Raw genomic sequence first — 27,094 nt, 5'->3', positions numbered from 1 at the left:
ATTAGGCATCAGAAGGGCGCCGACACCCGTAGTCTGTCTTGTTTTTGTGGCTTCAGCTGCCATGTGGTGAGTGCAGACAGCCCATTTATGTCCATTGGGAAGCAGCAGCTGCACGAACACAGCTACTTGTTACAGTTTGACAGCCGAGTGGGTGCATGGTTCCGAATGCAGACAGTGTGTACAGGGCCACGCACCTGCATGGATGTTTTGATAGATGTGAATAAGCTGTATGCAGCACCTGGCAGTTGGAAGCTGCAAAAACAAAGTGCTTATTCATGGACTGTGGATGTCTGCACCCATCTAAATGAAGGCTAAGAATTTGGACATCTATCAGGTAGCAGTCTTATCATGGTCATCTCATTCCCTAAAATCAAGGGTTAGGATGTTCTACTTAAGCCTCTGACTGTTACCTGGTAGGTCTTTTCTGTGAACATGTTATCTCTCTCCATGTTTTCTTGCCCTGGAGTAAAGGTTTGGGTAGTTTATGCTAGGCATAAAGTGGTTGTAAACCTCAGACATGAAATGTGAACAAAGCATATCCTTCTATAGTGTGTACTTGTCTCAATCCAGATCACTAACTCATTTCTGTCTGCTGCTTTGTTCCTCTGCTGTCGGTATGAATCACTTTGGATAAGTTTTCCTGACACTGAGAGAAAAATGGTGACATGGTAGGGACCTCCAGCAGATTGACAGCATCAGCTCTGTTCCTGTGAACTGTGTGGAGGAGGGTGTATCTCTTCCCTCCAATCAGCTCTAAGAAATCTCCTCACTGAGTTCCGCAGTGTAGTTTCATCTCTCCGCCCCCTTTGTTTTGTGAATTCTCAGACAAGCTTTATAAATTCTGAACTTTGAATGTAGAGATGACTGCAGATCAACAGGTTAAGCTTATGTAGTTGTTTCATCTCTGTTTATCACCTGAGGCCGGGCACTTCACTGGGTATATGTAACGTTTTACAACCACTGTAAGCCTTTCCTGTGGTTGATCAAATGTTTTTTTACATACTATGCATTTAAATTTATGGATAATTGACCTCTGGAAAATAGGTTAATATCGTGGTCCTATTTTGTTTTCACATACTAAATGTGTTTTTTTCCAGAATGCCTTTCCAGTATCTGGCCAGCTATATACCACTCACCTACTTTCACTAGAGGCTTTGCTGACTGTCATTGACAGCACAGAAGCACATTGTCAGGCTAAGATTCTGAGTAACACTTTGCAACAGGATAAGAAAGAGATGGTCAAAACCACTGCAGATAATTCAGAGAGATCTCCAGAGTCTGTTAATGGTAAGTTTTGCATTTGCCTTAATGTTTATTTTCTATATTTTGTGAGTCGTCTTTCCAGTTTTTAATTATACCTTCTTAATTTTAGTTCAACATATCAATGTTTTTATTTCAGGTAGTGAACAAGCTGTTGAAAGCACCACAGCAGTCACAAGTATCGAATCCAAGGGGGGTCATCCTCCAACCAGTGGGCATTTAATGGCAGACAAAATGAATCTTGGAATTCAGGAGGCAGAAGGTGCCTGTAGTGGAGGTTAGCTATCTTAACATTTTTAAACATTTCTAAATACATTCTCTAGAAAAACTTTTTTGTCATGTACATGACAATATTCTTATCTGAACGGGTAAATAGTAACATTTTTAAAAAATGACTGATTCAAAATTGTTATTATTATTATTACTACGAGTTTATATAGCGCCAAAGGGTTTGCTCAGCGCTGTACAATAGGGGGGACAATACGTGGCACAGTACAACAACAACAAACAACGTACGAGGGGTAAGAGGGCCCTACTCTTACGAGCTTACAATCTAGGAAATGGAACACATACATTACTTCAGGGCTTGACAAGTTTGCTTTGAATCTAGGAACCAGCTAAAAAAGTTAGGAGCCAGTTTTTGTTTTTTGTTTTTTAACCAACAAAGTTTTATTTTCAATGACAAATATAAAAGATCTTAAATCTGTTCAGAGCATAAAGTGGCAGAATAAAATTAAAACTATAAATTACTTATACTTACCCTACCGGTCCCGAGGCGGGCAATTATATGTAATTTATGGCTTTTACAGCATCCTCCCCCTGTACAGGTCCAGGATGGGTGGCTGTGTTGTACCTCCTCTCTGATAGATGGGGGGAGTGTGTAGTGTGCACAGTGTGTATATATGTGAGAGTGTGCAGTGTGTGTGACCCAGAAGCAGCTGATAGCAGGCTAAAGCCTGCTGTTAGCTGACAAGGTAGAGCAGCTCCAGGCTCTCGAAGGATCCCAATAATATGTTTGGGATCTACACAACACCATGATAGACAGCTGGCTCTGCCTCTCAGCATATGGCTAAGAGCTGAACCCAAACGCTTCCACCGCCACCGTAGCCCTGTGCTCTAGTGAGTGCTGGAGGGGGGGGGGGGGCAGAGCAGAGAGCTAGTGACTGTCACTGCTCTCCACTCAGATCTGACTGAAAACTGATTGCTCCGTGATCATGGGATCCCTCTGTTCTGGTGGTAAGAGTCGATGTGGGACACCTGCAGTATCAGAATACTGCAGCATGGAAGTTAGTATGAATGTTTGTTTTTTGTTTTTGTTTTTTTCACAAACTCCAAACTTCTTTAAGAATTGGTAAGTTGCAATATATTTGTGTTAATGCTTTAAGTAGCTCTGACCCTGTTCTATGTACCCCCTGATGATGACTGTATTGAATGTAAATGCAGCACTACAAGTTATCAGCCACATATCTGACAACATTGGCAACTACCCAACTATGAACAATGCAACAAGTTGTTTAAACACAAACCATAGTTCAAGCAAAAGCTGCCATTGTAAAAAAAAAAATCCCATACGTCAAGCAGATATTCTGACAGGTCTGTAGGAGACCTGCATGGCATCAGCAATCTACTGGTCACTGGTGCAATACTTTTTATGCTGCTTTGGACAAAAATAATAAATGCATATTTTTTACCTGCCAGAAAATTTGCATTTATTATTTTTGTCCAAAAGCTGAACTTATCCTTTAAACTAACTGGAGAAAAGTTCAAAACTAATCTCAGAAAGTATTATTTTACTGAAAGAGTAGTTGATGCTTGGTATAAATTTCCAGTGGAGGTAGCGAGCCAGTCAACAGTAAATGGCTTCAAAAATACTTGGGACAAGCATAGATCTATAATGAGACAAAAAAGTAAAAAAAAAAACAAAAAAAAAAAAAACTAAAAAGACCCCAAAAAAGTACACACCCCTCCCCCAAAAGAAAAAACTGGCAGACTCGTTGGACCACTTGGTCTTTTTCTGCCATCACTTTTCTATGTTTGTTGGAGACTATATCTACATTTTTGAATATCCTGTGTTCAGATTTATTCTTAACATGCATAGCTTTGAGTCACTAGATATATTCCATAAAATACAACATTTTTAAATGGCTTCCACATTGATTTTCTAGTTGAGAAGAAGACTCTGAAGGCACCAGTACGGTTTTCTTCTCTACTTCCAGCTGTGCAAGAACTAAATGATATAAAAAACAAGAAAAAGGTATACAAATCCTAAATGTGTATTAACATCAAGCATGTGTGTATACAAATACAAAATTTTTGTAAATACATAATTTTTCACATGATGCAATTTAGAATTGTAATTATTCTCTGTTATTCTCAGCTCCTCATCACTGGAACAGAGCAGTTTAATCAAAAGTCAAAGAAAGGGATACAGTTTCTTCAGGAAAAGTCTCTCTTGGCTACACCAATGGATAACAATGAAGTAGCTCAATGGCTCAGAGAGAACCCCAGACTGGACAAAAAAATGATTGGGGAATTTGTGAGCGATCGCAAAAACCTTGATTTGCTTGAGAGCTTTGTAGGGTGAGTCCAAGAAATCTACAGGGTTGTTTACCAACCTTAAGAAATGCAAGGGAAAACTCTACTATTAATCCTATTTTCTATATTAGGTAACCTACACAATGGTGTATAAGTCATGTACAAAGGTATATTAAAAAAACAAATAGTTTGTAACAAAGTAGGAATTGGTCAAGGCCTCCTCTATTATTTTATTATAGTATTATTTGTGCCCAGTTGGTATACAAGTGATACCCTGCCCCTTTTAGAAAGTTTTCAGCAGAATTGGTTTTCCGATTTGGAAGATTTCCCCACTGTTCCTGTGAAAATGTTTTCCATCTTTTTCTGTACTGGAGACAAAAACAATAGTGAGCATGGATTTCACTAGCTGGACACAGGCAGAAATAATGAAAAAAGAGGTTCTTACCCTTCCTCCTCCCTGCTAAAGCTGAATAAAAGGTTCTGCCTTTACATACACTTTAACTGTAAGATTCATGGCATTTGCAAATCACTGGTGTATCGCTGGTTACGATCCTTGGGTTGAATTTTTAAAGTTTGATAAAAAAAATTCTCATTTTGATGCAGTAGCTATCAGGCATTCACATGCTTTTGTGTTTAGAAAAGCTGTACAATACCATAGAAAATCTGTATGCAATTTAAGCAGCCCATTGATTTAAGAATGCATTTCGTATTAGAGGCACCATTCTAGCTGACCAAATAGAGCTTTCTTTCTGTGCTATTTGATCACTTGTGCAGTTAAATTTTTTTACGCTATAAACAAAAAAAGACCAACAATTTTGAAAAAAAAAACAATATTTTTGACTTAAAACATTCAGTAAAAACATTTTTATAAAATTTCTTAAATTTAGGCCAAAATGTATTCTGCTACATGTCTTTGCTAAAAAAAAAATCCCAATACGTGTAAATTAATTGGTTTGTGTGAAAATTATAGCGTCTAAAAATGGCGGTATATACAGGTGAAACTCGAAAAATTAGAATATTGTGCCAAAGTTCATTTATTTCAGTAATGCAACTTAAAAGGTGAAACTAATATATGAGATAGACTCATTACATGCAAAGCAAGATAGTTCAAGCCGTGATTTGTCATAATTGTGATGATTATGGCTTACAGCTCATGAAAACCCTAAATCCACAATCTCAGAAAATTAGAATATTGCATGCAATCAATAAAACAAGGATTGTACATAGAACAATATCGGACCTCTGAAAAGTATAAGCATGCATATGTACTCAGTACTTGGTTTGGGCCCCTTTTGCAGCAGTTACTGCCTCAATGCGGCGTGGCATGGAAGCTATCAGCCTGTGGCACTGCTAAGGTGTTATTGAAGACCAGGATGCTTCAATAGCGGCCTTCAGCTCTTCTGCATTGTTCGGTTTTGTGTCTCTCATCTTTCTCTTGGCAATGCCCCATAGATTCTCTATGGGGTTCAGGTCAGACGAGTTTGCTGGACAATCAAGCACAGTAATCCCACGGTCATTGAATCAGGTTTTGGTGCTTTTGGCAGTGTGTGCAGGTGCCAAGTCCTGCTGGAAAATGAAGTCAGCATCCCCATAAAGCTCGTCTGCGGAAGGAAGCATGAAGTGCCTCAAAATCTCCTGGTAGACGGCTGCGTTGACCCTGGACTTAATGAAGCACAGTGGACCAACACCAGCAGATGACATGGCTCCCCAAATCAGCACAAACTGTGGAAACTTCACACTGGGCTTCAAGCATCTTGCAGTGTGTGCCTCTCCATTCTTCCTCCATACTCTGGGTCCTTGGTTTCCAAATGAGATGCAAAAGTTGCTCTCATCAGAAAAGAGGACTTTGGACCACTGAGCAACAGACCAGGTCTGTTTTTCTTTAGCCCAGGTAAGACGCTTCTGATGTTGTTTGTTGTTCAGGAGCGGCTTGACAAGAGGAATACGACATTTGAAGCCCATGTCCAGGATCTGTCTGTGTGTGGTGGCTCTTGATGCACTGACTTCAGCCTCAGTCCACTCCTTGTGAAAGTCCCCAACACTTTTGAATGGCCTTTTCCTGACAATCCTCTCTAGGTTGCGGTCATCCCTGCTGCTTGTGCACCTTTTTCTTCCACACTTTTGCCTTCCACATAACTTTCTATTAATGTGCTTTGATACAGCACTTTGGGAACATCCAGCTTCTTTTGCAATTACCTTTTGAGGCTTTCCCTCCTTATGGAGAGTGTCAATGATGGTTTTCTGCACAACTGTCAGGTCAGCAGTCTTTCCCATGATTGTGATTCCTACTGAACCAGCCTGAGAGACCATTTAAAGGCTCAGGAACCCTTTGCAGGTGTTATGGCTTAATTAGCTGATTAGAGTGGGACACTTTGAGCCTAGAATATTGCACCTTTTCACAATATACTAATTTTCTGAGATTGTGGATTTGGGGTTTTCATGAGCTGTACGCCATAATCATCACAATTATGACAAATCACGGCTTGAACTATCCTGCTTTGCATGTAATGAGTCTATCTCATATATTCGTTTCACCTTTTAAGTTGCATTACTGAAATAAATGAACTTTTGCACAATATTCAAATTTTTTGAGTTTCACCTGTATACTGTAATTTTTATTTATTTTTTGCTAGTAATGACGGCAATCAGCGACTTATTGCCTTATAGCATTCTGACGCTGGGGGGGGGGTTACGACTAATTGCCACTGACATCCCCAGTGACACTAATACAGTGATCAGTGCTAATAAAAAGCACTGACACTGTACTAATGACACTGAGCAGGAAGGGGTTAACATCTGGGGCAATCAAAGGGTTAACAGTGTGCTGTGTGTAATTTACTAGGGAGACAAGCTGCTCTGTATTACTCTGCTGTGCAGAGCAATACAAACCAGCATGTTCTTGCTGACAGGGGAGAGATCTGTGTTGTTTACATACAGACCTCTCCCCTGTCAGCTCCGCCAACGATTACCGAGTCCCGGCCGAGAATCGGCAGCCGAGACCTGGTGATTGACATGCTGAAGAGCCAATAGCGGCGCGGGTAGGGAGCGCGCGCCACCTACCCGTAAAAACAAAATCACATATATACGTGATTTTGTGCATTGCTGCCGCCCTGTAGCAGTACTGCTGCTATAGGGTGGTCGGGAAGCGGTTACATCAATATCTGTATTGATGTATGCTTTACATCCTAACTTCCTTTTAAAACTTTTTAAATGCATTCTTTCTGTCTTCCTGGTACTGTTTTTTTGGCCATTAAATCTTAAGTGCTTTGAAACTAGTCTTGCAGTTACTCTGATTTTGAGGTTTATATTATTTCTTTGTCATGCACTCTGAAACAGATTTGGCTTGTTTTATTAATGTTCAAGTCTGTAAGGTGTACAGTAAAGTAAAAAACTTGTCAATGTGCAGATTAGGTGGCAGTGCCCCTCAGTGAAAAGTTTAAACTTGAAATACTGTAACATTTTTCAGTTCTCGCTTTTTTTTTTTTTGGTGCATGTCATTTTTAATGTCTTCGTTGTACTTCAGAATAGTCTCAACATAATGTGCAGCCTAAAGCATTTCTAGGGATAAGTGAAGATTTCCCATTAGCTTAATGTAAATGTCCAGTTGGATAAGGAGTGGAGCTACATTATATCAGTTTAAAGGTTTAATGTCAATGTCACATTTAGATGAATGAAATGGGTTGTTTTTTGTTTTTTGTTTTTTTTTGTTTTTTTTTGTTAGGACATTTCAATTCCAAGGTCTGAGAGTTGATGAAGCTTTAAGGCTTTACCTTGAAGCATTTCGCTTACCAGGGGAAGCACCTGTGATTCATAGGCTTTTAGAGGCTTTTACAGAACATTGGAGGGTAAGTAACAGCACCTTAGTTTTAATTTAATAGTAATATTTTTAGTATCCATGTATGCTATGAAGTAGTAAAGTACTTCAGGTACTGTAGCAGTTTGTAAATTAGTGTCTATGGTGATGCCTCAATCAGTTTTTTTTTATTACATTCTTACAAACCCCAATTGTGAAGATCTCTACTGTACTTTTTGTTTATTTTACAGTTTAAACATATTTAATAAACATTTAAAAATGTTCATTTCTCTCAGAAATCAAATGGGACTCCTTTTGCAAATAGCGATGGCTGCTTTGCTTTGGCCTATGCTGTCATCATGCTGAACACTGACCAACACAATCACAATGTTCGCAAGCAGAATATTCCAATGACTCTGGAGGTAAGATTAGTGCAGAGATTCTGTGATTCAAGTTTTTTCCAAACCTCTTTGAACAGAAAAGAAAAAATGTTTTCCTAATTAACCACTTGCCTACCAGGCACTTATACCCCCTTCCTTACCAGGCCAATTTTCAGCTTTCAGCGCTGCCGCACTTTGATTGACAATTGCGCGGTCATGCAACATTGTACCCATATGAAATTTTGATCATTTTTTTCTCACAAATAGAGCTTTCTTTTGGTGGTATTTAATCGCCACTGGGCGCTTTACTTTTTGCGCTATAAATTAAAAAAAAGTGCAAAAAATTTGAAAAAAAAAAAAAAGTTTATTTCTTTTATAAAATTTTTCAAACAGGTATTTTTTCTCCTTCACTGATTTGCGTTGATGAGGCGGCACTGATGGGCACTGATAGGCGGCACTGATGGGCACTGATAGGCAGCACTAAAGGGCACTGATAGGCAGTACTAATGAGGTGGCACGGATAGGCGGCACTGATAGACAGCACTAATTAGGGGTCACGGATAGGCGGCACTGATATGCAGCACTGATAGGCGGCACTGATAGGTGACACTGATGATGGGTACTGATAGACGGCACTGACTGGCATCACTTCTGGGCACTGACTGGCGGCACTGACTGGCACAACCCCTGGGCACTGACTGGTGGCACTGACTGGCAGCACTGGTGGGTGGCACTGGTGGACAGCACTGGTGGGTGGGCACAGGTGGGTGGCACTGGTGGGCACAGGTGGGTGGCGCTGGTGGGCACAGGTGGGTGGGCACAGGTGGGTGGCACTGCTGGGCACATGTAGGTGGCACTGCTGGGCACAGGTAGGTGGCACTGCAGAGTGGCACAGGTGGGGGCACTGCTGGGCACAGGTGGGGGCACTGCTGGGAATGGGTGGGCGGGGCTAGTGGGCGCACAGCTGATCGGAACTTGCGGGGGTCACTGCTGGGCACCGATCATCAGGGCACTGATCATCAGTGCCCTGATGATCGGTGCCGATCCCCGCTCTGACAACTGCCGGTTCTCGGCAGTACTTTCCTCACGATCTGACAGCGTGAGGAAAGTGCAGCCGAGAACCGGCACTTGCATTTTCCTGTGATCAGCGTGTCATTGGACACCGCTGATCACGTGGTAAAAGGCCGGTGGGATCGGCCTTTCACCACATCTCGTGATCAGCTGTGTCCGTAGGACACAGCGATCACGGAGATCGCCGGGTGCGCGCCCCCTGGGGCGCGCAGGAGAGCGCGTTCTGGGAGGACGTCATATGACGTCCACTCAGAACTGGCCGGCCGCGGTGAAGCCGTCATTTGGCTATGCGCGGTCGGCAAGTGGTTAATCACAACCACACGACTGAAAATGAAAAATTAGAAGTGTTCTGTTCAAAATACTACTGCTTGCTGCTAGTCATTTAAGTGTGATTGTACAGTTTGGTAATGGAGGATTTTTACTCTCCTCCTTGCTTGGTAGGGGACTTAAGGTGGCAATGGATTTGCCAAAAGCTGGCCACTGAAGTCGTACAGAACTCAAATCTACCAATCAACTCCTGTTCAACCGGAATGTCGGATAAAAGCCACTCGATCAGCTGTTGTAGCCTATGACCACAGCGCTGATCTGTGTATTCTGACAGCAATGAAGTCTCCTTTATATTAGAAGATGGGGGAATCGGTTCATTTTTTTGCTCAACCTGCTGGCTGAATGGGGGAAAAAAACTGACCCGTGTGTGGCCAGCTTTAGAAAAGCATGTTTACTTAATCAAAGCAGATATTTGATTAAATGGTTGTACCACATAGCATCTATGTCAAGCAAGGTTGTATAGACAGAACAGGCATAAGGCATATACTATATACTATATACTGCATTTGTACTGAAAGTTGCTTCTTTTATAGTGCTCAAGGTATTCTAGATCTTTGAGCTTTGTTACAGGTTTGGAGATTTAAAGAGACACTGTCACTAACTTCTCCAACTGTCTCCAAGGCCTGAAAATTGATTAAGCTTTTGTAATATGGGTAGCCCAGGATCACCAGTCAGCCACTTTAAAAGTAAACCGTGTTTATTATTCTTTCAAAACCAGTAAAACAAACCACTTTCTTCAACAAAGTAAACACATACAGTCCATAGTTCTGGTATATTGAAAACTGTGTGACAGCTCACCAGCGTATACCAGTCTTTCACCAGGGTTTAGGGATCCCATTAGCTTCAGGGTACAAGAAGGCCACAGTCACTCAGTAAACTCTTGGAGGCTTCTGATCTCCACTCCACCCCTTAAAGTCATACAAGGGCTTAACCTTGGAAAACTGTAAGCAAGTCTTTCCCTTTTTTTTTTTTTTTTAACCGGAATCCCCCACCCTGTAGGGCTGGACGCTTTTTTTGTTGAGAATTTCCACAGAATTGCAAGCTCTTTCGTTTGCTAACACTTTATCTATTCCTCAGGAGTTCAGAAAAAATTTGAAGGGAGTCAACGGTGGAAAAGATTTTGATCAGGATATGCTCGAAGATATGTACCATGCGATCAAGTAAGTATTTGTATGATGTTGTGCCACGTTGCTCTTCTTTTTTTATGCCTTTAAACTTACAGTGGATATAAAAAGTCTACACACCCCTGTTAAAATGTCAGGTTTCTGTGATGTAAAAAAAATGAGACAAAGATAAATCATTTAAGAACGTTTTCCACCTTTAATGTGACCTATAAACTGTACAGCTCAATTGAAAAACAAACTGAAAACTTTTAGGAAGGGGAAGTAAACATAAAAAACTAAAATAATGCGGTTGCATAAGTGTGCACACCCTTTTGCAACTGGGGAGGTAGCTGTGTTCAGAATTAAGCAATCACATTCAAAATCATGTTAAATAGGAGTCTGTACGCACCTGCCATCATTTAAAGTGCCTGTGATTAACCCCAAATAAGGTTCAGCTGTTCTAGTAGGTCTTTCCTGACATTTTCTTAGTCGCATCCTACAGCAAAAGCCATGGTCCACAGAGAGCTTCCAAGCATCAGAGGGATCTCATTGTTAAAAGGTATCAGTCAAGAGAAGGGTACAAAAGAATTTACAAGGCTTTAGATATTCCACGGAACACAGTGAAGACAGTCAACAAGTGGAGAAAATATGGCGCAACAGTGACATTACGAAGAACTGGATGTCCCTCCAAAATTGATGAAAAGACAAGAAAACTGTCTGGGAGGCTGCCAAGAGGTCTACAGCAACATTAAAGGAGCTGCAAGAATATCTGGCAAGTACTGGCTGTGTGGTACATGTGACAACAATCTCCCGTATTCTTCATATGTCTGGGCTATGGGGTAGAGTGGCAAGACAGAAGCCTTTGCTTACAAAGAAAAACATCCAAGCCCGGATAAATTTTGCAAAAACACATCTGAAGCCTCCCAAAAGCATGCGGGAAAATGTGTTATGGTCTGATGAAACCAAGGTTGAACTTTTTGGCCATAATTCCAAAAAATATGGAGCAAAAACAACACTGCACATCACCAAAAGAACACCATACCCACATTGAAGCATGGTGGTGGCAGCATCATTCTTTGGGGCTGATTTTCTTCAGCTGGAACTGAGGCTTAGTCAAGGTAGTGGGAATTATGAACAGTTCCAAATACCAGTCAATATTGGCACAAAACCTTCAGGCTTCTGCTAGAAATCTCAACATGAAGAGGAACGTCAGCTTTCAACAGGGCAATGACCCGAAGCATATATATCGAAATCAATGAAGGAATGGTTTCACCAGAAGAAGATTACAGTTTTGGAATGGCCCAGCCAGAGCCCAGACCTGAATCTGATCGAAAATCTGTGGGGAGATCTGAAGAGGGCTGTGCACAGGAGATGCCCTAGGAATCAGATTTGGAGTGGTTTTGGCAAGGAAGAGTGGGCAAATATTGCCAGGTCAAGACGTGCCATGCTGATACACATACCCAAAAAGATTGAGCGCCGTAATAAAATCAAAAAGTGCTTCAACAAAGTATTAGTTTTCAGGGTGTGCAAACTTATGCAACCCTATTATTTTTAGTTTTTTATTTTTACTTCCCTCCACCTAAAAGATTTCAGTTTTTTGTTCAACTGAGTTGTACAATTTATAGGTTACATTAAAGGTGGAAAAAGTTCTTAAATGATTTATCTTTGTCTCATTTTTTTTTTACATCACAGAATCCTGACATTTTAACAGGGGTGTATAGACTTTTTATATCCTGTAAGTAGATGGGTTTTGTGTTGTATTGTATAATAGTATGCTCATTATGATTTATATATTTATTTTTCATATGTATGGCTTCAGACTGGCCATACTCTGGCTTTTTGAAAAACAGTGTTCTTAAAGAGGAGCTCCAGTCTCCCCCTCCAAAAAATTAAGTTAGCAGCTACAAATGCTGTAGCTGTTGACTTTTTATATAAGTACACTTACCTGTCCAGGCATCCAGCGATGTCCTCACCCGAGCCGATTCTTCAGTTGGCCTTTGGTGCAGGCGCCAGCATCTTGGGTAAGGGAAACGGGATGTGAAGCCTTTTTGGCTTCACAGCCAGTTTTCTACTGTGCCATGCGCAAGCCGCGCTGCACTTTGTGAATTGTCCCACAGTCTTCTGGGACCTGTCATGTGTCCCAGAAGGCTGCAGACTTTGACACCTACTGGCGATGCCTTAGCGCTAAAAGGCCACTTTTCCATAATAACTTGTAATGCCCTATATCAGACTCATTTTGGCAAACAGTCGTCTTGATTATTTACAAGCTGGCAGCCAGCTGCTTAGGGAAACAATCCATAAGTGATTCTTTACAATCTCACCTTCCTGTCTGGAAGAAAATACAGAAAGTCGCTCTTCCCATTAGCTAAAGAGTTGAATGCTGGTTGCTGTTTGCCCTGTATAAAGCTGCCCTCCAAAAATAGAATACCTCTCTCCATGCTGCCAAACAAACCTATTTTATCTTTCCCACTATCTCCCACTTGTTCAGTTTTTGACAGTTTTTTTTTTTGTTTTTTTTTTCTGCCAAACTTTCTACTTCATCTTCCAATGCCCCTGCCCACTAACTCATTCACTGCCCAGGACATTACTAGTCATTTCAAAAACATGATAGATACATATTGTGATGAGATTTCACCTGTTCAGTAATATCCCCTAATTAAAGTGGAATTGAACCTAAAAATTAACACTGACCGGTAAGATTTTAATGCTAGAAGAGACCCTATTTTCTTCTGTCATAACTGCTTCTACTGGGCCTCTCAAGGTTTATGTACTATGAACCGTGCGTGCTTAGCTCAGCATACATTCTTGACATGGCTCTGTGCGGTGAGGCAATCACGGCCAATCAAGTGGCCGAACAGCTGGAATCCAGAAGGAAGACCAGGAGAAGATGGCGGCGCCTGTGACCAGCGGGAGCTCTGACAGCACAGCGCTGGAGAGGATCATTTACAGGTAAGTCTGCCATAATGTGCTAATATGCTGTGCATACAAACACACTATGGCTAACAGTTCCTGGGGGGCCATTTATTGAAAATACATTTTTGGGAGTTTAATTGTGTTTTACCATATCATCTCTACCACCACATTTAACACTGTCCTGTTTTGACCCTGTCAGTGCAGAGGAGCTTGCTAAATTTTCCTCAGATGCCTACCTGGCCACCTGTCCTCTGAACTACATTCCCTCACAACTACTCTAGGTATTTCTATTTCCTCTCACACTCCAAAAACATGCTGGGAGGTTAATTGGCTCCTGTATACATTTGCCAATGTGTTTATCTATGCTTTTGAGGTGGGGACCTTAGACTGTAAGCTCCTTGAGGGCAGGGACTGATGTAAACGTACAGTGTAATACATTGTATAAATTGTTGTCTCTCTTAATAATTAGAACATTAGACATTTATAGGATTAAAGGTAAGGTTGCTTTGGGTTCCCTCAGGATATTTGAAATGATTTATGATGCTGTATTATTTATCACAAAGTCACTACAATTGTCAGCAAGTTATATCCTGTAGAAATTGACCGTTAAACTGTTTTGAATTTTGTCGTGTGGTAGTGTACCTTTGTTTGCAGATGGAAATGCAAAAGTTAAAAATTAAAAAAACAAAAAAAAGTTTGTTACTTTTGTTGCCAATTGTGAAAGAATGGTGCCACTTAAAGCCGAACCTCAGGATATCGCTAGCTTCTTATAATATTTGATATTCTGTTTATTTCCTTTTTCAGTTGACTTTGCAGGCTGCATAAGCAGTTGATCAGGTTTCTGTTAGTGTTGTGCTGTCGTAACTGTACCTTGTCTAGCTGTTAAGATGCTGGGCTGCCTTTAATGCTCGCAGCTGTTTTAAAGGCAGTTAGAGCTTAAGAACTGCTCAGAAATCCAGTCTGCTCAGTAAATCCAACACTGCAGACTTCAAAGATCTGGGGATTACCATGCTCAGGAGACAGGATGTGATCTCTGGCACTACTTTGCTTTCATTTCTCCTTTTCATGCTAGAAGCTTAAAGGAGGTCAGTCTCGGAATGTCTTGTGGGTGATACACACACTTCTGCACTTTAGCACAAGCTTACTAAGCCTGGTGTGAGAATGAAATTGTTGATCTGCCGCTACTGTCTTTCGAAACAATTCATGTTGCTATTACTCATCGAAAAATGGCTGTGCTACATTAAGCTCACCATACAATCTGATTGTACAGTCTCCTTTAAAGGTTAAGGTTAAAAACCGAAATGATCAATTCAATTTGTATCAATTCAGGCAGGCCCTTGCAGTACATAATTGATGGTAGATCTAAAGGAGATGGTACACTGTATAATCGCATTTAGTCCCAGTTCACACTTACGTGGTGCGGGATTTACAGCAATTCCTGTGTATTTCCCTCACTAATCAAAAGTTCAATCCGATTCCAGTGTGGTCAAAAAAAAGGTGCATTCACCTTTCTCGTGTGCGTGCAGTGTGATTTGAGCCATACAAAATGAATGGGCTCAAATCGCACCACAAAGAATCGTATGTGATTTGACCAGGAATACAGTGCGATTCCTGTTCCGAATCACATGCGGTTTTCTGCACCGCATCATTGTGAACTGGAACTTTGTTTTTATAACTTAACAAAACAGACATGATATTGAAAAAGTTACAAAAAAAATTGCAAGCTCTGCTTAAGGCTAGCTGTACAAGTTAAAGCAGTATTAAACCTCAAAAAGTAAATGTTTATTAAATTGCAGCTTACCAAGCCTTAAATGTGGTGGCTGAACTGTGTGGGTTTTTTTTTTGTGTATTTAGGCTTTTTTTTCTTTTCAGTTGGTGATCCAGCCCAGTAAAATCTGTTGTTTTTCAACTTATATTAGCAGACCAAACTGTCCAGACAAAGTGGCAGTTAGAGGGTTGACCCGGCAATGAAAGTTAGCAGTGGCAAGTGAAGGAGCCGGTCTGTATACACTGCTCCCTCACTGTGTACACTGCTAATCTCCTGTCCCCTTCTTGCACACACTGCTCCTCCCTAAAAAGAGTACCTGTCACTTATATACTATCACATAGGGGACTACTGGTCCCCTATGTGATAGCAATAAAATCATAAGATAAATGAATAAAAACACACATTAAAACCCCCCCCCCCCCCAAAAAAAAAAAAATTTGAGCCTTCCCACCCCCCCATACGCTGACATTTCAATTTTGGTTTTTGGCCAAGTGCATCTTGAATTTTCAGTTTTGGCCCCAGAATTTTCATTTCGGTGCACCACTATCCATTTGTGGGGTGGTAAAATCCATATTTGAGTGTATTTACCACACCACCCCAACCACTGGTGTAGTATCAGGGGTCACAATGGCAACCCTGCCTAATGCTCCAGTGGGCCCTTGTGTCCTTCCTGTCACATTCTATTTTACACTTGGACAGGAGGGGCAGTGGGGGGATGGGGGCATATACAAGAACTGATCCTCTCCGTTTTCCTCTTGCAACTGCTGAAAGCCAGTTTCTCCTCCTCTCCCTCCTGCAAGCATTCAGTGGCTGCAGGAGGAAAATGTTCATTATGCTATTCAAAATAAAAAATTAAAAATTCTGAACCATTTCATCTTATTTCAGCCCACGACTTGTTACCAAATCACTTGAGTGGCTCTTGCTCTTCAAAAGGTTGAGCACCCCCTATCTTTCGATATCTTTATCTCCTAGTCTGCTACCCTCTCCCCAGACTGACAATGCTGCAGTCCAAGTTTTATGCTTTACTACTTGATCCAGATTGCTGACACCCTAAGACTGAACATGTTACTGGCCTGATCACCCGGTGAAATAATGGGGAAAAAGGCCTACAAAAAAAATCGAATGCAGTCACCACATCGAAGGACTGGTAAGCTGCAATATTTTTTATTTTTAGGTTTAATACCATTGTCAAATTTCTCTTGTTCAGCCTGCAGGCAGAACAAAAGAAATCAATAGATTGCCACATCTGTGACAAACAGTGTTTTAGCCAATGGTCAGTTCCCCACTGTAATTAGATGCTTGCAAAGTTAAATGTTTTCGGTTAATATACTAATGTTAGAAAAATGTAATACTAGTGTAAGAAAAATTTACAATTGTCAAATATATGACCTATATTACATGCTTAACTGGCTACGATTTGTATTTTCTTTTCTCTAGAAATGAGGAAATAGTTATGCCAGAGGAGCAGACTGGACTAGTAAAGGAGAACTACATGTGGAGTGTACTGCTGCACCGAGGTGCCACCCCAGAGGGAGCCTTCCTGCATGTTACTCCAGGAAGCTATGATCATGATCTCTTCACAATGACTTGGGGTCCAACTATTGCTGCACTCTCTTATGTATTTGACAAGAGCATGGAAGAGACCATTATCCAGAAAGCCATTTCTGGATTTAGGTAATCATTTGCTTATAAAAAGAAAAAAAGTGCATGCTAAACCATTTTTAGTGATCCTACTGCCATAGGAACAGGTAACTGTTTTGTTTTGGATAGGGGGGAATTTATTGCTGTCTGTGTGCTTTACACCCTAGCATCATGTATACCATGCCTTTTATGTTTTTTTTATTAGTGGAACATTATTGAGGCACATCAGTCACTACAGGCAGATTTTAAAGTAATTATTCTCTTGTACTTCAGTTGTAAGGTTGCAAGAGAAATTACCTGGTAACATAGAGCTTATTGTTAGGTTTTCTTAAGTCATAGTTTGCATACTGCCAGAGCCATTTGCACAAATTATTTGGGCTGTCTTTTGGGATTGCAGGGCTTCTTCATTACTTTTTATTGAATTCAGCTAATAGAGAGTTTACTCATCCATACAAGAAGATCTTTGTTAAAGTGGTACTTCAGCAGTTTTATTAATTACAACACTGTACTTGGTTCTGTGTATAGTGTACTTCCAGAGCATGGTGCCCAATGATAAAGTTATAATAGTTGGGTATTTTCAGTGTATTTGGGAACAGGATGCATTGATCTTAAACAAATGTTTTCTTGCTCCTCCCTGTGAAGGAAGGGGTGGGTTATAACTGTTTTGTATGCCTGTCACTGACTTAATTTTGTTTTAATTTTAGGAAATGTGCAATGATATCTGCTCACTATGGATTAAGTGATGTTTTTGACAACCTCATCATTTCCCTGTGCAAGTTTACAACTCTTAGTAGTGAGGTGAGGTTTTAAAAATGTTACATTGGCTTGCTTTTGACTACTTTGGGATTAGTACACTTAGTGGTGGTATTTCAGTTAGAGTGAGCCTAGTGGAATGCATTATCTCCTGCCTTGTGTCGACTGAGGTGAGAGCTTCCTGCTGTAGCTCCTGGCTCTGTATGCCGCCTTGAAAATGTCAGACAATCTCCTGTGCATGAGTGTGGAGGACTGGTATTCCTGTGTAAAGTTCTCCATGTATATATGGACCAACGGATAGACCAACCCATGCTGCTCTCACGAACTATTTTGGTAGTCCAAATATGACTGTATAAACAAAAGAAGAGACCGTACCGGCCTAGCGCATTATCCCCAAAAACTTTTATCAAAATGCAAACACAAATCGTACTCTCAAACTATTTGTGACAGCGCATAACAGGTAGCAGTCGCTTGGTGCATTCTGCAGTAGAACCCAAAGGAACCTAAATGCCTGAAAGGTGCTGTCTAGGGATAAAGGCAAATCTGACGCGTTTTGAGGGTAACCCTCTTCCTCAGAGCTTGAATATTGTTTGTGAGTATGAATTTATTTACATCTTAATAAATGTTTTTTGGGATAATGTGCTATTCTGGGCAGTCTCTTCTTTTGTTTGTACAGTCTGTATGCCGCCTGCCTATACATTCTATAGGTTTCCATTTAGCGTTGTGTTTTCACTTCTCCTTTTGCATACTCCATAAGAAAAAAATGAACAAAAAATCTAATGGGTAGAGTGACATTGTGTGTTGGCTTGGATACTCCGATTCAGAAATTTTACCACCAGAGTCCTAGTAATCATAACTCTCCAACATTGAACAAAATCTGAACTATGATTTTTGCTTGTACAGTTTCTTTAATATACTCACGCGGTTGGCATATATGCTGCCATATATTTGATCCTAAAAGTTATTGCCTATTTTGATGAACTGCTACAGCTCTTCTACCATGTGTATGTGCACATTCAGTTATTTGTCTTTGCTGTTTATCACAGTGTGCCGTAAATGCCTTCGTTCAACTCAATAGGACCATAAGAGTTCTGATCATGAAGAGCAAAGATGTTACACTGTATTCAACAATATTTCTTATGATTCTTTTTTTTTTTAATTTTTTTAATTTTTTTTTGTAGGCTTTACTGAATAAGCAATATATTGTACATAAATGCTGGCATATTCAACCATTAAAATATGTTTTTACATTTTGGCTTAGGCTGTAGAGAATCTTCCTACTGTTTTTGGAAGCAACCCAAAGGCCCAGATAGCTGCCAAAACTGTTTTCCACCTAGCACACAGACATGGAGATATTTTGCGTGAGGGCTGGAAAAATATCATGGACTCCATGTTGCAACTCTTCCGAGCCGAGCTGCTGCCAAAGGCTATGGTTGAAGTAAGTTTCTTGAGTTAAAGCTTCTATTGTTTTTCTGTGATTAGCTTTGCAAATTGAAAATGATGTATCAAGAAAAGAAAACCCTAGGTCAATTATAATTAATTGACTTGTAAACCTTTTCAGGTTGAAGACTTTGTTGATCCAAACGGCAAAATTTCTCTTCAGCGGGAAGAAATCCCTGCAAATCGGTGAGTGGGATATTTTTGCAGAAGGTGTAGAGTTGCATTAAAGTGTTACTAAACCCACAACAGTAAAATCAGTCTGTATATGCAGTAAAGCATGCTTTACTGTGGAACCTAAGGGGTTAATCTTCTGCATTGTGTAAAAATGCTGTTTGATCCTGACTTCTCTGATCCTCCCCTTCTTCCAGTGTCCCCTTCTTATCGCCTGATCAGACATATCATGTGGAGTCGCTCTGCACATGCTCAGTTTGTGTATTGCTATAGAGGTTTTTTCTTTTTCTTGGGAGACTGCATGTGATCAGCACAGTGCCAATCAGCACTGTCCAGACAGAGGTCAGGGGTCCTGCATCCTCCTAGAGCAAAATGAAAACTTCTACAAGCCATAACATGTGCTCTGCTGGACACTGATAGAAGTCACAAGCCTGCTCTAACTGCTATGAGAAAAGGTGTTTAGCAGTTTATATTTACTAAAATAATTGCATTTCCATGTTCTGTGTACTGTGGGAGAACAGATATAGTAAATGCAGGGTCCTGGGTTTAGTAACACTTTAAGATGTAAGATGTACTTATAAGACGACATTAACTTTTTATATTTTTTAACTTTTTTATATTTTTAAAGCGTTGGTGCCCCCAGTATTGATAATTCAGCTGGTACCTTATTTGTTTGGGAACACTGATATGAGAGCTCCATCCTCTGGTTAGTCTGTATTGCAGTTCATCTTGAGGTGGTGTTCTTCTGTGTTTTCTAATGACCTAATCTAATATGTCTGAAATTGTGACAGCTAGTGTTTCTGAAAACTTCTCCAGCGGCATGAAAGCTGTAGGCCAGCCCAGGATAACCACTCCTACTACCAACATGCCTTTTGTTTTTTGGTAGGAGGCTGACACATCTGCTGTGTTAGACAGCAGACATGTAAATCTATGCGATAAATGAATGTATTTTTTTTTTCTTTTCCTTTTTTTGCATCAGAGAGACCATTCTCTAAACCACTGCTGGAGCTTGGCTTTTTTTAATTGCAGATATTTGGTGGGGTTGATCTCCTAGATTTTGGAGTACTGTGTCCAGACCTGTGTCCTGCTGGACTGCATTGGAGGTGTAACTTTACTTTCCAAACCATGTCTGATTGGTCAAAATCCCTTAAGAGATGTAACCACTGCTTTGGTTGATCCCTTGCACAATAAATGCATGGAGCAGATGGCTGTAGAATTAAACTACAGTTGTGAGAGTTTGCTGAAAGCTTCCTTCTCATTTGTTGCTGTCAGTACACTTAGCTAAAGTGTTGGATTGCAGAACCTTTGTGCAAAAAGAGTTTGATTTGATTGTTCTTCGAAGGATGTCTCATCAGACCACCTCTTATTGACTGGCTGCTACTAATGACAAGACTACCCATCTTCAGTGAAAGAAAAAGGGACACACTGTGAAGTTGTCTTCCTCTCTGATGGTTAAACATTCCTTTTGTTTTTCCACCCCCTTGACCACCGCATGAATACTTCACCCAAGCATTGCTTCCCATCCAGTCGCATGGTCTGGCACTCTTAAGTCTTCAAAATCCTCAAACAAGTCTACCTTGGCATGAAGGTGCACCCCTTTCTCACTCTTAGAGTGCAGAGACATTTGTTAACTTTTTCGGACACCAGGACAGCTTGCATCTCAGACAGTTGAGTACAGAGCTACAAACAAATGTTTTGTTCCCTGCCCCCTCTTGTTTATTTAACCTTCTTGTGTTCCTAGCTTTGGTGCCTTTAGGAATCTGTCTCTGGAGTCAGAAGTTTTGCATTCTTTTGGAAGTTCCTTACAAAAGTTTCCAGTCCTTGGCTCCCTGTCTGTACTGGGAACTTGGTTGTTGGAGGAATCTCCTGATCAATATATGGAGCTTCAGATGATTTGGCTGTCTCTGCAGCATTGGCCATGTTATTGAAGGCTTATCTGATCCAAACCTCCAGTTCAAAAACAAACTAAATAGGTTTGTCTCCATGTAAAGGGTTCTGCTAATGGAAGCATTGGATTAGTATATCCTGATCTATGCCTGTCCATATCTGAAACGTCTTCCTTGTCCACCTGGCAGGATCAAGATGGAGGGCATTCTTGTAATCATGTTTGCTCTGGTCCCAGGTGGATGTGGTACACCAACCTAGTTATATCCCTGACAAGTTGCTCCGTAGGTTCTGCCAGATCATCATTATCTTCTGTCCCTAGGACCAATTTGCCATGCTGCTGCTTGTCCCTGTTTTTTTTTTTTTTTTTTTTGGCTTTTTTTTTTGGTCTTCTTTAACCATTGTACAATATACACAGGGTATTCCAAAGCAATGGAAGAAGTCTTAAAAAAGACTCATCTACACATATCACTGACAAAGACTAATTGAGCCACATCCATACTATGCATTTTCCAATACAATTCTACATTGAAGTCTATTAGAGGCAGAGTGACACTGAAACACAGTTGGGCTCAGTATCACACAATTTCCCACAAGATAATTCACAGAGTGGATGAACAGACCGTACAATGTTAGAATCAAGACAAGGAAGTTGGTGGCCCATTCAGGAGGATGATGTCATTGTATTGCACAATGTAGAAGTTTTAATAGCAAGAATTTCCCCATTCCCCCTCTTAGTTTACCTGGGACCCTGTGGGATCTGCATCTGGAAAACGGTGCTTCAGAAACTGTTGCATGAACCCATAAGGGACATTATTCTTTGTACTTTCACCCATAAGGTAGTTATCCTTGTAGCCACCTACTCTGCATTGCAAGTGTCTTAACTGGCGGCCTTATCCGGAAAGGAGCCTTTTTAGGTTTTTCATAGTGACAGTGTGGTGTTGAGGCCCAGGACTTCCTTCTTGGCTGAGATGTTTTCTCTTTTTCACCTCAACCTAGATATAGTTTTTCCATCCCACTGTTCAAGTGCAATTTGTTAAAAGGAAATTTCCCTCCCTTGTCTGGATGTGATTTGGGCTGTAAGACTCTCTCAATCACTGTTTTTTTTTTTTTTTCCCCCCCAGAAAAAATAGACTCCCCTTTTGTCATCCCAGATGGACCAGGTATGGGTGCGTAGCGGTTTCTTGCTCCACCATTTATAGGTGTCTCAGGAAAACCATCTTCCAGACTTATGGTCTCAGGGATGAGGTTTTCCCCTTTCCTGTCAAGGTGTACTCTACTACATTTGTGAGGGCTTTTTGGCATCAAGCAACTGTTTCCCAGAACTGCAAGGTGGCCACCTAGTCTTCATGTTCTACCACATGGATGTTTCTCCCTCATCTGATGCCACCTTCAGACTGCTCTTTGAGCCGCGGGCAATCCCCAGCTTTGTTTTTTATTGGTCCTATTTGTGATATTTTGTTCTCTCTCCCCCCCCCCCCCCCCCCCTCAGTTTTAATTTCTTTAGACATCCTGAAGATTTAAAGTGGTTCTAAAGCCATTAGGTTTTTCACATTAATGCAATCTATGCATTAAGGTGAAAAACCACCTGTGCTGCACAACCCGCCCCCCCTTATTCTTCCCTGATCCCGATCCGATTCAGCGATGTGCGTAAGAGTGGCATCTCTCTCCGTGGTTTTCTTCCTCCCTGGGCAGCTTGATAGCAGCTGTGCTGAGGAAGTGGGGGACAGGGCCGAGCTGCCCGCTCTGTGTCAATGGACGCAGACAGGCTGGCTCGGGAGCAAGCCCACACGTGTCCCCCATGGAAAGCGGCTTTCCATGGAGGCACTCACCGAAGAGGAGTGGCCAGGAGTGCCGATGGGGAACCCCAGAAGAAGAGGATTGGGGCTGCTGTGTGCAAAACCATTGCACAGAGCAGATAAGTAATACCATGTTTGCTATTTTAATTAAAAAAAAAAAAAAAAACCCAAAGCTTTAAGGTCGCTTTAAGGCATCCTGTGTCTTCCTGTGGATAACAAAGTAAATAGGAATTTGTACCTGCTGCAAAGATGTATTTTTTTGGTGTCCATTGTGGGACATGAGTATCGCCTTCTGTTTATGATCATCCTCTGTTTAGGGATTTGCTACAAAACTGAGGCATGCTATAGTAGTAGGAGAGGTTATCTGGCCCTACAGTCTTTGTTTGCCACTGTCCAATCCTCATGTAGGCAGTAGTATCAACTTAATGTTTTAGACTTCCTGTGCCGCTCTTTGGAGTCCAAAAAAGGATTTTATGGTGAGTACAGAAATCACACTATTTCTAAGTAGGCATAATGAATATATTTTCTGCATTGTTCTACTAAATTAAGGTAGCATCAAAATTTAGATGAAAAATGCCTAATCAGGCTGTTATTGTCTGAGTTGGGCAATGATTTCAAGCAGCACATACTGCCAGCTGGGAAGCTGCTATAAAAAAAATTCTTGTTTAATTGTTTTCCTCTAATCTGGCACTGAAAGGTCTGTGAATGCCTTCCCTCCCTTCTGCATAGTTTAATGTAAACCTGTTATAAGAGAAACATGGAGGCTGCCATTGTAGACACTTTATCTTTTAAACATTAAAGTTAGCTGACTGTTCTGATCCAAAAGGAGCAATATTTTGAGTTACAGACCTGAAATAAGTGTTCAGATAAGGATTTCTGATTTTTCTCTGACTCCTGGTCTATATATCTGTCTGAGTCAGTGAGTAAAATATATAAAAGTATTTGTATGATTGAGAGCCAGGCAGCAAGCCTTTTCAGCAAAGGGTAGCATTCTTATTTTCCTATCCCTTACTTGTTTTAACCTACCAGCAAACCTAGAGTAATCAGACTATGCTTGCAAATCCAACCTTTCTCTAATGTCTATGGACATTTATAAACAGTAGTGCAGTTAGTAATGTTTGTCAGAACCATAGTGCTCTTTTAAAAGTGTGCTTGAGTTCAACTTTTTTTTTTTTTTTTTTAGTGGGGAGTCATCTGTCCTGAGTTTTGTCAGCTGGCTAACCCTGAGTGCCACTGAGCAGTCAAGTCTGAGAGGACCTACTGAAAACCAAGAATCGAAGAAACTAGCATTGGAGTGTATAAAGGTGGGTCATATACGCACATGATGAGGGCAGTTCAGTAAAGTGTTTGTGACACTTTTTGGCAATACAGGCTCATTAGAAAGTCCTGCACATAATTCATAAATGGGTTGCGTCAGTTTTCTTTAACTGTTCCAACATGTACAAAAGATGTAGGTAGTTCTTCTTTTTTTTTTTCTTTTTTGTTTTTTTTTTTTTTGGTATGTGTGTGTGTGTGCAACTTTCACATTATGTAGATCTGGCTTCTACAAATTCATAAAGAATTGCTGCCAGTTTGTGGTAATTTAATTCATAGAGGCAGGCCAGCCAAATTCGTTGGTTGATGGTAAACAGGCCACAGCATCCTAGCACCCAGTGAAGCAGAGCTGAATTTTGACAGGGGTGGAGTCTAATGTGGATGTTTGACTAGTTCCCCATGAAGTCTTCCTACCTTGTGATTGATGGCAGTGGGTGGACTCAATGGCCCTCTTAAAATGTCAGGTTTCTGTGATGTAAAAAAATGAGACAAAGATAAATCATTTCAGAACTTCTTCCACCTTTAATGAAACCTATAAACTGTACAACTCAGTTGAACCACAAACTGAAATCTTTTAGGTGGAGGGAAGTAGGGAAGAAAATAAAAAAAACTAAAATATGGTTGCATAAGTGTGCACACCCTAATTATTTGTTGAAGCAGCATTTGATTTTATTACAGCACTCAGTCTTTTTGGGTATGAGTCTATCATCATGGCACATCTTGACTTGGCAATATTTGCTCACTCTTCCTTGCAAAAACACTCCAGATCTGTCAGATTGTGAGTGCATCTCCTCTTCCCTCTTCAGATCACCCCACAGATGTTCGATCGGATTCAGGTCTGGGCTCTGGCTGGGCCATTCCAAAACTTTAATCTTCTAGTGAAGTCACTCCTTTGTTGATTTGGATGTATGCTTTGGGTCGTTGTCATGCTGAAAGATGAAGTTCCTCTTCATGTTTAGCTTTCTAGCAGAAGCCTGAAGGTTTTGTACCAATATTGACTGGTATTTTGAACTGTTCATATATCCCGCTACCTTGACTAAGGCCCAAGTTCCAGCTCAAGAAAAACAGCCCCAAAGCATGATGCTGCCACCACCATGCTTCACTGTGGGTATGGTGTTCTTTTGGTGAGGTGGTGTTGTTTTTGCGCCAAACGTATCTTTTGGAATTATGGCCAAAAAGTTCAACCTTGGTTTCATCAGACCAAAACACATTTTCCCACATGCTTCTGGGAGACTTCAGATGTGTTTTTGCAAAATTTAGACTGGCTTGGATGTTTTTCTTCATAAGAAAAGTCTTCCGTCTTGCCACTCTACCCGATAGCCCAAACATATGAAGAATACGGAGATTGTTGTCACATGTACCACACAGCCAGTATTCTTGCCAGATATTCCTGCAGCTCCTTTAATGTTTCTGTAGGGCTCTTGGCAGCCTCCCAGACCAGTTTTCTTCTCGTCTTTTCATCAATTTTGGAGGGACGTCCAGTTTTTGGTAATGTCACTGTTTGCGCCATATTTTCTCCTCTTGATGATGACTGTCTTCACTGTGTTCCATGGTATATCTAATGCCTTGGAAATTCTTTTGTACCCTTCTTCTGATGAATGAGATCCCTCTGATGGTTTGGAAGCTGTCTGCATACCATGGTTTTTGCACTTTAAATGATGGTAAATGTGTACTGACTCCTATTTAACATGATTTTGAATGTGATTGCTGAATTCTAAACATACATCCCCAGTTATAAGAGGGTGTGCACACTTATGCAACCACATTGTTTTAGTTTTTTATGTTTACTCCCCATTCCCCCTCTTAAAAAAAAAAAAAAAAAAAAAAAAAAAGAATTCAGTTTGTTTTTCAATTGAGTTGTTCAGTTTATAGGTCACATTAAAGTTGGAAAAAGTTCTGAAATGATTTATCTTTGTCTCATTTTTTTACATCACAGAAACCTGACATTTTAACAGGGGTGTGTAGACTTTTTCTATATCCACCATAATTACCAGTTAAAGTAGTACAGTGCTAAATAACAAAAAATGGCTTGGTCATGAAGAGGGTAAAACCTTCCAGAGCCCAAATGGATAAACTATGGGGTGCTTTACTCACTTATGCAACACTGTATCCAAATGTATTTTATTTTTTGAGACAGATGGAGCTTTCTATAAATGGTCTTTAATTGCAGCAGGGTGTTTGTTTTACTATAAAAAGGCCAAAGATTTTGAAATGAACACTGTTTTTCTTATTTTCGGAAATGAAACAGGACTGTTCAAAAACCTCCAAAATTACCTTTTTTTGGATAGTAGACCGGTGATCTAATTTTTCGCCATAAGCTATTGCAAATGAAGAAACATGCTGCTATTGAATGGGTTGAAACATGAATATTGGTAATAGCGCATTAGATATATTAAATGTACAGGCCATATACAGCAGTAGGATAAAGATGAAGAGGTAAAGGGGTTAATATACAGTTCATACTCAGACACAAGCTAAAGATCAGATGTACAGGAGAAGGAGGGGAGTTTAAAGGGTAAAAAAAAAAAGTTCCCCCAGTCAGTGAAGATTTCCTCACAATAAATTAGCTGCTGATGATTTATTAATTCATTTTCCGTTCAACAATTATTACAGTTCTTCTCCTTTCTCTATTGAAACAGGAAGGAGATGGATCAACAGTATATTAATTTTTTCTACATTTCCATTTGTGATCACTGTAGTTGATCATCAGTGATCAAAAATGGTACAGAGCTACTTGGATCAGCTCAGTACATTGTGTCTGTGAACTGAGTGCCATCCGATAACAGCTGCCCGACATCGCTTCATCCAGTCATGCCCAAAAATGACGCTAGGTTATTTAAAGCAGAACTGTGGGCAATAACTTCTTTACATGTCCTTTTTGCTGACTTTCTACCTTGACTGAATGTCATCCATCTACTGGTTCACTCAGTAGTTGTTCTGAA

At 40.6% G+C, this 27,094-nt stretch overlaps 1 protein-coding gene across 10 annotated transcripts in view; it reads left to right on the top strand.

Annotated features, from left to right (window-relative positions):
• The window catches only part of GBF1 (golgi brefeldin A resistant guanine nucleotide exchange factor 1), a 145,855-nt gene that overhangs the window by 69,708 nt on the left and 49,053 nt on the right, over positions 1 to 27,094 (top strand). For all 10 annotated transcript variants that reach the window (XM_089677253.1, XM_089677259.1, XM_089677258.1 and 7 more), the window contains 12 exons: positions 1,098 to 1,287; positions 1,400 to 1,537; positions 3,426 to 3,514; positions 3,638 to 3,840; positions 7,517 to 7,640; positions 7,885 to 8,010; positions 10,444 to 10,526; positions 16,588 to 16,824; positions 17,496 to 17,589; positions 18,806 to 18,982; positions 19,106 to 19,170; positions 24,022 to 24,142. In XM_089677253.1, coding sequence (XP_089533379.1) covers positions 1,098 to 1,287; positions 1,400 to 1,537; positions 3,426 to 3,514; positions 3,638 to 3,840; positions 7,517 to 7,640; positions 7,885 to 8,010; positions 10,444 to 10,526; positions 16,588 to 16,824; positions 17,496 to 17,589; positions 18,806 to 18,982; positions 19,106 to 19,170; positions 24,022 to 24,142 — 1,647 coding nt within the window. The remainder of the gene's footprint in view (positions 1 to 1,097; positions 1,288 to 1,399; positions 1,538 to 3,425; positions 3,515 to 3,637; positions 3,841 to 7,516; positions 7,641 to 7,884; positions 8,011 to 10,443; positions 10,527 to 16,587; positions 16,825 to 17,495; positions 17,590 to 18,805; positions 18,983 to 19,105; positions 19,171 to 24,021; positions 24,143 to 27,094) is intronic.

This window comes from Staurois parvus, unplaced genomic scaffold, assembly GCF_062004578.1.
Source record: "Staurois parvus isolate SC_StPar_1 unplaced genomic scaffold, SC_StPar_1.0 ptg000182l, whole genome shotgun sequence".
NCBI lineage: Eukaryota > Metazoa > Chordata > Amphibia > Anura > Ranidae > Staurois > Staurois parvus.
This window is presented reverse-complemented; position numbering and strand designations above follow the sequence as displayed.